The sequence below is a fragment of the Mauremys mutica genome, chromosome 7, assembly GCF_020497125.1.
Source record: "Mauremys mutica isolate MM-2020 ecotype Southern chromosome 7, ASM2049712v1, whole genome shotgun sequence".
NCBI lineage: Eukaryota > Metazoa > Chordata > Testudines > Geoemydidae > Mauremys > Mauremys mutica.
The window spans coordinates 126,412,954-126,424,004 of record NC_059078.1 but is presented as its reverse complement, the minus strand read 5'-3'; the positions used below and the strand labels follow the sequence as shown (position 1 = coordinate 126,424,004).

Genomic DNA, 11,051 nt, shown 5'->3' with positions numbered 1-11,051 from the left:
GCTTGACTTAAGCATGTCTCCTTCCCTCAATACAATTAAAGAAATGAGTTAAACAGTTGAAAGTGAAAGATTTTCCCCCAATATAAGTTGACTTCTAGAGCAAAAAAAAGGAAAAGAAAATATTGAACAACATTCGTAAATAATACCGAAATAATCCACTGAATGAAACTGCATTGTCTCTGCAGAATGCCACAGATGTCTCAAGAGTTATTAAAATATAAGTTGATCAATGCAGAGTCTGTGGTATCCAGGGAAACAGTTTGGAATCTTCATACAATTATTTGCAATATGGTGTTTACTATCTTCAAAGGTCTGTCAGTTTCCTCTCTTATTCCCCCATTGGAAAAAATATAATAATTAAAAGGAAGAAGAGACATTCCTAGGTGAAATCCAAGGAATTCACTTCCTCTGCAAGTGGAAATCACCAGGCGAAAGAATAAAGCTGGGCTGTGTTGTCCAATTGTTGAATCCAGTCTGTGCATGTCTTTTGCACCAATGACCCAGGCAGAGGCGATGGGGGGGTTGTTAAAGAAATGTCAAAGCTCCATTCCAAGGAAGGGAGAACTATTTAATTTTAAATGACCAGGCTAAAAAACGTATACGAAGACCAAAGGCCTGCAGTGGCTGCAGACAGAATCCAGGGAAGATTTCCTCCATGGATTCTGAAAGGATGACATGGGGCTAACATATTTTTTTATTTTCTGGGAATAATTAAGGGAGCTCCTCTTTGTTCATTGTCCGGTAATGGAGACTTTCGAAAGACCAAAAGGGAAATGCCGCTTTTATCTGAATAATCCCGCAGGTGATTGGAAGGTCTCTTTTTTTCCCTTCTTCCCGCCAAGAGGATATTTGCTGACTCTGGAAGTGTGGGTCTCTTGGGTGACAGCGTGGGAGGGTAGTTTCCTGTTGGGAAGCAGGATGCTTCGCGCTGTGCTGGAGCTTGGGTGGCTCGTAACGCAGTGGGGGGGGGGGGGACGACTGGGTCGTGGGCTCTATTCACAAGCAGAGGCGACGGAGGTGACGCTGGTGATCTTGGATGAGTCGTCGGACCAAGGCTGGAGGTTCTGAAGGGCGAAGAGGGAAGAGTTGTGGACACAGATGGGGTCGGCCTGGAGGGGCTGATTGATGCTTTTCTGGAAGGCCTCCTGCTGGAGCTGCATGAGGATACGGTTGGCTTGCTGTCTCTCGGCCTCCCTCTCCTCTGCAGTTTGTCGCCTGGGAGAAAACAATAATCATGAATGATTTATATCAAGGTAAAACTGCGCTGCCATGGTCAAGGCCTCACTGTGCCAGGCGCTGTACAGACACACAGTGAGAGAATCGTGGAAGGCCACAAAGCGGGGATAGTACACATGTCTCCTGAGTCCCAGCCCAGGGCACTACCCACTGGACAGCACTGTCTTTCCATTACCCTCCTTAAGGAAAGAGAAAGTACCAAGTAAAATCCAAAGCTTCCTTTCTGGCCATGGGTGCAGGTCATGTTCTGATCAAGGAAGCTATGAACTGTCCAAAGAAGCAGAGAAGACCAAGGTGGAAGAGACCTAATTAAGTCAAATCTCTCCCTCCCTCCACCCCATCCCACTGGCCAATGCAAGATTGTTGCCAGTTCTCCAGGACTGTGCTCAGCCTACTGCAAATGACTGGGAAATTATTCCCGAGAGGTCCCAAGGAAAGGCAGACTTCCTTCACTCGCCCAATGTCTGAGCTCCATTGGCAACAGCTTTGAGGGAAGTGACCGATTCCTTTGGTCTCCGGGGAGCCCCCTTTTAGCACAGCACTCCCCCCAGCACACACACACACACACACAGCCCCTTTCCTGGGTGCCCAGTGAGGCCCCTTGAACTAACTTTGGCCAAAACCTGAGCTCCTATCTCAGGCAAAACCCCATTCACTTCAGTAGGTGAGGCTCTCAGGATAGAACCATGCAGCAAGTTCTGTTCCATCCCTCCAGTTGTACACACTGCAGAGAGTGGAACACCAGGGTTGGTCTGATCGCTCCTGGAAACCATGTGGCCTACTGTGGCTCTCAGGTTACAGTGTCTGTGGATGGGCTCAACTCACTGTCCTTCCGGTTACTTTTCCGTATGTTCCCCCCGGGGACTTGCCAGCCATAGAAAATCAAGCAGGGCAGATGGAAGTTCTCTGAGTCAAATGGAAACCAGGACTAGCTCTCACCCCATTGTGCAGCTTGCTTCCATGGCACTGTGCCCCTTTTGGAGTATCCAGCGTGGAAAGCACTATATATATCTGAATGAATCAAAGGCCCCAGGAAAACATGCACCACCCAGCTTAAGTTTTTCTGGCATATTAGGCCTTTGTTTTTTCCATATGAGGTACAGAATAGCTCCCTTTAGGGGGTATCCGGGTATGAAAAGCAGAAGCATTTCGTCTGCCTGTCCACCCTGTGTCAAAAATCAGCCAACAAAAATTCCTTCCCTCTCTGCTATTTCTCTGCTTCTCTGGTGGTAATTACCAGATTTATGGCCTTATCTGTCATTTTCCTGGCTCTGTACTGATCCTTCACACTTTGTAATGCATTGTTTTAAAAATCAATTTATAATGAAACTACTGTTTATTTGGGTTTTCTTTTGCTATTGATCTCCTGAAAGGTTTCAGTTCATAACCCATTAGAGTTGGGAAAAAAAAGAAGTTGCCGGTTAGCGGTGGGAAACTGGAGTCCTGCCGGCTGTGGAAAGTTCAGGGACAACAAGCAGATTCTCAGCTCAAATTCAGTGGAATGTTACTGACGAGAGTCACTGCATGTATATTTCACATCTACAAAGAGCATGAAATATACATTTTTATCTGCTCTCCTCAATTTCCTCCCTGACCCAGCTGCTTAATTCACCCCGCATTATTTATTATGTAGCTGTGATTTCACTCGGTAAAAGCCGTTCTGAGGCCCGATTTTTATTAAAGACACGGTGCAAAATAAGTTTGGCTGGCACTAATTTCTTGACAACTGTCAGGTCATAGCTTCATGGGATCCGAGACAGCCCTGTAACCTTCTTCTGCGACTTCAAAACAACCACCACCACCAGTACCCGCCGTGTTAAAACAGGACAAAATTCAACGTACGCAGCCAATTATTTTCTGAATAAGAGGCAAGGAAAGAATTGCATAAATAATGTACGAGTTTTCCTTCCGCAGCAAATTTACTCTTGATGCATATTTAATACTGTTTTGACTTCATCGAGAAAGGGAACGCGGTCTCCTTTATAATTAGTGGTAACAGATTATTAATTTCACACTGGGACATTATTCTCAGTTAACACAGTTCGCAGCAAAAACGAAAAAAAAAATCATTTTTCAAACCCAGGGAGAAATAAATACCGCACGGTGTAAAAACACCAGGATCCAGGCCATTTATTTAAATATTGCAACGTATTAGTAACAATCATGTAATACAGCCCATTGCCTTCATTGCAAATCTGTGGATTATGGAAGACCTTCCCCCAGCACGAATATGAAGTGTCTAGCCAGGGGCCCTGCCCTATCCTGCTCCGATGGGAGATTTTCAGGGAGAGCAGGATCTGCACCCAACGTCGTAAAGGACACGGGCGCGATCATAATGGGGTTTTTACCCGTGCGAGGATTTAAGGCTCGGACCCTATATCACTGTATGGCCCCGATCCGCTCCCCCGTTGATTGCAACGGCTCAGGACTGAACGTGACCGAGCAGGACTCGGCGACAGTGATTTGTGCCCTGTTCCTCGACGCTCTGGCAAATCTGGCAAACCTCCTCCCGACCAAGCATCGATCTCATTCCCCTGCAGCCCCTTCCCCGCGCGGGCAGACCCCAGCCTGGCCCTGGCTTCGCAGTTCGCTCTGCGGTCCCCAGCAGGAGGGTCTGGGGGTCGAGTTAAGTGTTATTAAGGCGGTTACACTGTGTAAGCAACAACTGTCCGTGCACCTAAACCTCCGGCGATTGTCCCCGTTCGGATCCCACTCCTAGTAAATAGCTTCCCATGGTAGGACGTGTAGATTTGCCGTTAAATCAGAGCGGTGGCGCCCTGGGGACTTGGGTTTTCTATATATTGTGTTTGCTTCACACGCTCAGAGAATGTTAGTCTGGATTTAACTTTTTTTATAATTCACTTCTTTCCTGTTTCCCTTCTGGGGCCGCAGAAACGACCCCCTAGCAGCTCTGCACTGAATATCCCACTCTCCAGCGGCTGGTTGTGTGAGGGAGAGTGAAAGCTATTCCATCGTCTACCCATTTCAATCCTAACCCCTGCAGTGGACAACAAACAATCAATGACTTTACACTCATTGGGCTCGGAACCCGGGAAGAGTTATTTCAGACTCAATGATCTTAATTACACCTCGTGTGTGTATTGAAACATCCGTCTTCCAATTCCTTTTGGCACATCCTAGCAAAAGCGGTTGTGTACAATTCTCGCGCTAAACATTATATATAATCTCCTAGATTTGTCTGTTTTTACCCGAAAACTCACATCTATCTGTCTGGGACATTTTCCCCATTAACGCTAGCAGAAATCTGACGTTTAAATGGATTTGTAACCGCGCAGCGTTATTGTGCATGAACGATTTTTAAAAGCAAATCGAGATCAACCTATTCTAGATGAGAGCTGATCTAGTGTGCATTATAAATAGCTTTGTCCAATGTATACAAGACGATTTTTAAAAACCCAGGCAGACGGTGCGTTTTGTTTCGCGGAGGACTTGAGGATATAACCTTCGAGCCCTTTAAAAATCAAGTCAATAACAACTCAGAACTCCCCATTAGAGATTTCAAACCATGATATATAAAAACGTCCTTTGTAACAATGGTTATTGTCACACCCTTTCTTGGCTGGTCCTGTTCGCTGGAGGGGAAGTAAAGAAAACGAGGCGGGTTTTATTTCTTAAATGGCCTTTGTGTAAATACAAAACCCCAATGGGATTTGTTCAAAGTTAAAACCCCCTCGCTTTTAGCGTACCTAGTCCCTTCAAAGACTCCCAGATCTACCCCAGTTCATTTCCCCGGCACTTTCAGGACTGCTGGGGCTTTTCAAATAACCATCAAATCCTATTGCTGTCTTCTTAGGGCACGGTACTGAAATCCACAATCCCGTATTACTAATCTGAATGTTCTGGTTGCTGGTGGGGAAATGAATAGTTCGATTCATACCCTCCTGACACGTGGGGAACGGCTTATGGCAACAGTCCCTCTCTTTGCAGAGTCCCTGACGGGAGACAATTCTATTCTATTGCCTCATGGCCCAGGAAAAGAGGTTTTCTTCTTGTGCTCCTTTACCCGAGCCGAATTAATTCACAAAACGCTACCTTTATAATTACAGAGCCATGTAGGTCCGCACAGGCGCTTTTCGATCAGTACAAATAGTCATAACAGAAAAAATAAAACAAAAACACCCTCAAAGGCCATAGAGTCAATGACATGCTAGATTTTGTACAGGGCCTTCTCCTCCAAAGTGTTTACAACTCCCCAAAATACACCCCAAAGATGCCTTTTCACGGTAAAAATTGCCTCCCCGTTGGCTAGCCTCGTTTTTTTTTAATGAAACATCATTTCATTCGGGTTTTTCTCCTCCGGAAATGGTTTTCCATTATTACTGTTCCCTGTATAAAACTACCAGGCCAGTTTTAAGACAGTTGGAAGAGAACTGTTACCCTGAGAAGGACTCGGGGGAAGCTCATTAGCTGGTATAAATTGCCTTAGCTCTGGGGGGAGTAGAGAGAGTCCATCAGAAATCCACTCCCAAACAGTTTCATTGATTGTTGCTAGGCCATGAATATATATATGAAAGGGGCGTATTTTTTTCACATGTCCGTTGGACAGAACTGCTGGTGTTTGGAGACACCCGCCTCCTGCATTTAATACCATATGTACTTTTTAAAGCACTAAACCAAAAGGATCCCCCCGAAAGAGAGAGAAAAAACTGGTGTCTGACACACCTTCCTGAACCAAAATCAACAAGGAGTCCTTGTGGCACCTTAGAGACGAACAAATTTAAGCTTATGCCCAAACAAATGTGTTAGTCTGTAAGGTGCCACAAGGTCTCCTCGTTGCTTTTGCTGATACAGACTAACGCAGCCACCCCCTGAAAGCTTCCTGAACCAAGTTTCTCCACACGCAATGCCTGTTCTGTGTCCTGCATCTCCACTCCACTTCACTTCTGCTACCGCACGTGGCCAGGTCACTGATCCGGAGTGATCCAGGCTGACCAGTTCCCCCGAGGGTAGACACTTCTCTCCGGCTGTGGGGTGTGACTGGACACCTCCGGGTGTGTGTACCCCTCCCATCAGCGCTCGTTTCAACTGATCACAAAACTCCCCCTCTCTCGGGCTAAGCACCCGGCTTTGCTGAACACAACTGTGTCCCGTGTGCAAAGCAGCCGGTCCCGGTGCCCGGAACCGCAGGCTCTGATTATTTTCACGTTTATACGGGCCTGGATGTTTCTTCCAACGGGACAAAGGCTCCGATTCTGAAACCATTTCAACGGCAGCGGCCTGCGAGGAGAGACACAACCCCACACCCCACAGAGGGGGGCAAACCTCTGTCACACCCACGCGGATCAACACCCGGGAAATAGCCCCGAGTTGTGCCTGCGCAGTAATAACCACACCGACGCGCAATAACACAACGCACGCGAGACAACGTGCAGGTCATAAAGGAAGCAAAGCCCAGACAACGTGCAAAGACAATAGACACAATCACACAATACACCCCCACCAGACAAAGCGCCCCCACCCCCAGCCCCCGCCCCAGAGGAGGGATTCGCGTCTCACCTCCATTTTGTCCGCCTGTTCTGGAACCAGGTTTTCACCTGGGCATCTGTCATCTTGAGGGCCTTGGCCAGGGCGGCCCGCTCGGCAGAGGCCAGGTACTTCTGCCGGTGGAACCGCTTCTCCAGCTCGCAGATCTGCAGCCGGGTGAAAGACGTCCTGGGTTTCTTCTTCTTGGGCGGCGTCCGGTTCTGGTAGGGGTGACCTATACGGCGTGTTACAGTGAAGGGTGAGAGGGCCACTGGGGTGGGAGACGGGGCGAGGGGTGGGGGTGGGGGGCAAAGAAGCAAGCAGCAAAATATCAGGAGGGGTCCAACAAGCCATAGCAGAGACAGACACCGAGAGAGGGGGTGAGGCTAGTGGGCAGAGCCTGGCCTGGGGTGCGGGCAGGGGGGTTACCAGGGCCCATGCTGCCCTGAGCTATAGCTGCTAACAGCATGCTGCAAAGCACCCCCTCCCCAGGCCTAACCTTCCCCAGCAATAACCCCCCCTCCTCTCTGCCAGGGCCTTCTCAGACACCAACATCCCCCAGCCCACAACCCTACCAAAACCACCCTTCCGCCGCGGCCCGCCCGGCTCCCCCTCTGGGGCAGGGCGGGCGATGGGACAAGAACCAGGAGCGGCCGATGTGAGCAATGCGCAGTGGGGCGATGCCTGGTGCGGCTGGAAGAGCCCAAACCGAGCAGGAAAGGCCCCACCTCATCCCTTGACTTCCCAGGAGCCGGGTCGGCGCTCCGATTGCTCGCTACTGAGATCTGGGGGAGCGGGGGGGTCTTTTAACGCGGTCTTGCTATTGGCAGCAAGCTGCCCTTTCCCCAGCTCAAACCGCGAAAATAGGAGCCCTCGTGTAAAGAGGAAAACTACCCCCACCCCCACCCCGCGAGAAAGTTCCCGGATTGCTCTGAATGTGACACATCCGATTAATGGCATTAGCAATACAAACACGGGCTGCTGGGTTAAGAAAGCTGGGGGGAGGGGGACACTTTGTGGAATGAATCATCTCTCTGCTATTGACAGATTTCCACAGCTCGGCTTTGCTTTAGTCCATGGTGTACAGATGAAGGTGATATTTTTGTTTTCAGAAATCCTTTTGGTCGCGCTGTTTAATCCAATTAATAAAGTATCTGCCATAACTGATCATCTATTTCCCCTGGATTAGGACTGACCGTGCCCACAGAATTCTCTTTACACCTGAATATCCGACCTCGGCCTGATGTAAAATTAAGTTTACACTCTGCTCCTGCACCAACTTCCGCGGAACACAGACGCGTGTTTACTCCCCCACTCCCTTTCCCTCTGTATTCAGCCGAGGGGAGGCTCCTGGAATTAGCTTTGCTGTTTATTAAATTGTAGCTGTTTGTATTAGTTGCGGAAGAACATCTCCAGGCCTGGCGCACTGAAGTGAGGTACGAGGGTCCCGCCCATTCAACAGAGAAGATAGAAAAATACTATTATTCGAGCGATCTAAAATGTCTTCTGTCTACATGTCTCTCCGTCTGCCCATCGGCAGGGCCTCGCAGCACCCCTCTCGCTCGCCATTAGAACCCAGCTCCCGCTGTGACCGTCCCTTTGCGAGGCAGCGCAGGAAACGTGCGCCCCACTCCCTGTTCCGACACAAATGCAATCAGGCCGGGAGGTAATGGGAAAATATAGGCCCCTAAATCTTTTAGAGCAGCTAGTCTGTCCTGGAGCTAAACGGCACCTTCCTTCCACAGAGCGGATGAAACTCGGAGGAGAGGGGAACATTTGCTGTAAATTTAAGGCAAAACGGCCTTTTGCGATAGTTGCCTAATTAGGATCTATCATGCATTTAACCCCCCCCCCCATCCCCATCACTACTCAGATCTGCGACATGGGTTCAGAGCACATGGCAGAGAGTTAGTCCAGTGCCCAAGGTGCAGAGCATCCCACATGGCATGATCCGTCCCGTTTCTAACAGTTAGACATTCCCCGTCTTTAAAGGCATCGAGTTTAATACTCAGCAGTGATAACAACTCATAATATTACGGGAGGGATTTTGTCTCTGGGAAGCCCTTTCCTACAGTGTTTCTACACTGACATTTCTAGACGCAGTCACCTGTCTTTAACCAGCCTAATTCTGCAAGTTTATTATATTCCCCGGTGCCCACTCAGGAAAAAATTCCACTTGTGGCCTGGAGAGTTTGGCCCGTGGAATAGTGATAAAGGTAAAACATTCTGCGCTTCTAAGGCCGCCTTTCGTCCGAGGATCTCCAAGCGCTCTCGAAACAATGATTAAATTGAGCCTTATTCCCCCTGGGAGGCAGATAAAAACTTCGTTCGTTTGTATTTTTAATTATATGAGTAAATTGATATCAGATCAAAATTCGATTTAAAAATAATCGCTCCAGTTGATCACTCTGGGAAGTATAAATTAACCAGGAGCCGCTTTAAGGGGACGGAGTTTTCCCATTTTACAATTTCTCTGCCGTTTCAAGACACTCAGTTTGGTGGGGGGTTCGTTTCCCAGTTCCCACCCGAACAGTCCTCCCGCCGCTTTGGGTCTGGGCTGGGGGTAAAAAACTGAATCCGAAAGTGAAGCGAACGAGCGGCCCTTAAATCCATGGCTCGGCCCTGCCGGGGGAAGCCGCCTTGTCTGTTCATTAGTATAGGATGCACTAGGCTCGCTCGGGAACTGCACAAACACAGGTTGGCCGAGGAAATTTACATTGACCCGAAATCCTCGCTGAAGAAAAACTAGGACAAAAACTTGTTCAAAATCAGCGACACGTGAAATTCCTTTTGGAGCCTGGACATAATTCAACGAGGGAACTCCGGTTCCCTGTCGGTGCTCGCCTGTTGTTAGAGCCGACACAGGAACCGTCCTTCCCGCAACAACGTGCCTCCATTAAACCCTCCATTTCCAAATAATCCGCGCGTAGCTTTCTCCCGCCATGCGAAGTTACGGATCAAAAAAAAAATCGATGCTTTTCCGAGCTAAACCCCCCTGAAAATCTGAGCCTGAAAAAAACTTTTGCAACTATTTTAGGGGTGAGTTTAAAGGAATTAAATGTCGCATCCATGGCTCATTTATTGTTATTAGACCCTAACTGCTTTCTTAGTCCAATCATATCTGTACTGCTGAGTGATTCATTTACACACCCCGCTCCCCCTTGGCTATCTTCGCACCCAATAGCCAAAATGCACTTGGGGAATAATCCCATCCAGGTGGAGTCACCCCCGGGATCACGGATTGCGGGGCATCCTTTGCTATCGGTATTTCTCTCCTCACCGGCCTCATTACTGTCTGCCTCGGGGGCTGGCCCGGGACTAATTCTACGTAGGGCTTCGCCTCCTTGTGCCCATTGCTCAGAACCTGTAGAGCGGGGCCGGGGCTTGGTGACCACCCCGGAATCGCTGGACCACGCCGTGGCAGGAGCCCCAGGCCAATGCAAAGGGCAGCGAGGGGAGGCCAGGGCGGCGGGGAGGGAACCTGCTGTCGCCCCCCCGGTGGGCCAGGCAGAGCGGTGCTTGGGACCCCGGCAGGCGCGGCCAGAGAGGCAGGCAGCGCGCTGGGAGCCAGGGCGGGACTCACCTGTGAACCTGTCTTTCGTGTATCGCCTGTTGCTCTCCATCCAGGGGAAAGTGAGTCCCGTGAGGTTGTTCATGGGGTTCACCGAGGGCACGGTGGGCATCCCGGTGGAGAGGGGCTGGTGCGCCCCGCCAGCCAGCGGCCTGTGCGCCGGCACCCGGATCACGCCCCCCGCCGAGCTCAGGCCGTTCCCGTTCATGGCCACCCCCATGTTGACGTTGTAGGAGCCGGGCAGGGAAGCCATGCTGCAGGCGCCCGGGTAAGCCCCGGCCGAGCCGCCGTTCGCCCCGTAGCTGCCCGTCATGCTGTTGTACGCGCTGCTGACGATGCAGCTCAAGCCGTAGTCGGAGGAGTCTTGCAGCCGGGAGCCGGAGATCATGCAGCTGCCTTGGTCCGGGTTGTTGAGGATCTGGTCGATTCCAAAGCTGATGGGCTCGGCGTGGTTCTGGTGGAGGTGATGAGCTCCTATGTGATCCATGCTGCCGCTCCTAATCCCCCTGAACAACAAAAAAGGTGGGTCCCCCCCACCCTGCTCCAGGCCAGGGCCGGCTCAGGGACGGGATTTACACCGCGCGCCGCTCCGGTTTCGCTTCGCTTCTCCCCAAAGCCTCCGAGGAGGCTGGAAGTGGGGAAAGAAGGGCTGGAAAAAAGCGAGAGCGGAGATGGGAAGAGAATGGGGGAGTGCGAGCGCGCGTCTGGACTCCGGCTTGGCTGCGAGGGCATCAATCATGTTACCAAAAGGCCTGCTGCT

The 11,051-nt window shown here is 50.1% G+C and overlaps 1 protein-coding gene across 1 annotated transcript; it reads right to left on the bottom strand.

The window, feature by feature from the left end:
- Positions 1 to 669: 669 nt before the first annotated feature.
- TLX1 (T cell leukemia homeobox 1) lies at positions 670 to 10,778 on the bottom strand. Its single transcript, XM_045025537.1, has 3 exons — positions 10,304 to 10,778; positions 6,754 to 6,955; positions 670 to 1,215 (listed from the first exon to the last, which is right to left on the bottom strand). The coding sequence occupies exons 1-3, from the start codon at positions 10,776 to 10,778 to the stop codon at positions 993 to 995; spliced, it is 900 nt and encodes a 299-aa protein (XP_044881472.1). The 3' UTR covers positions 670 to 992.
- Positions 10,779 to 11,051: the final 273 nt, after the last annotated feature.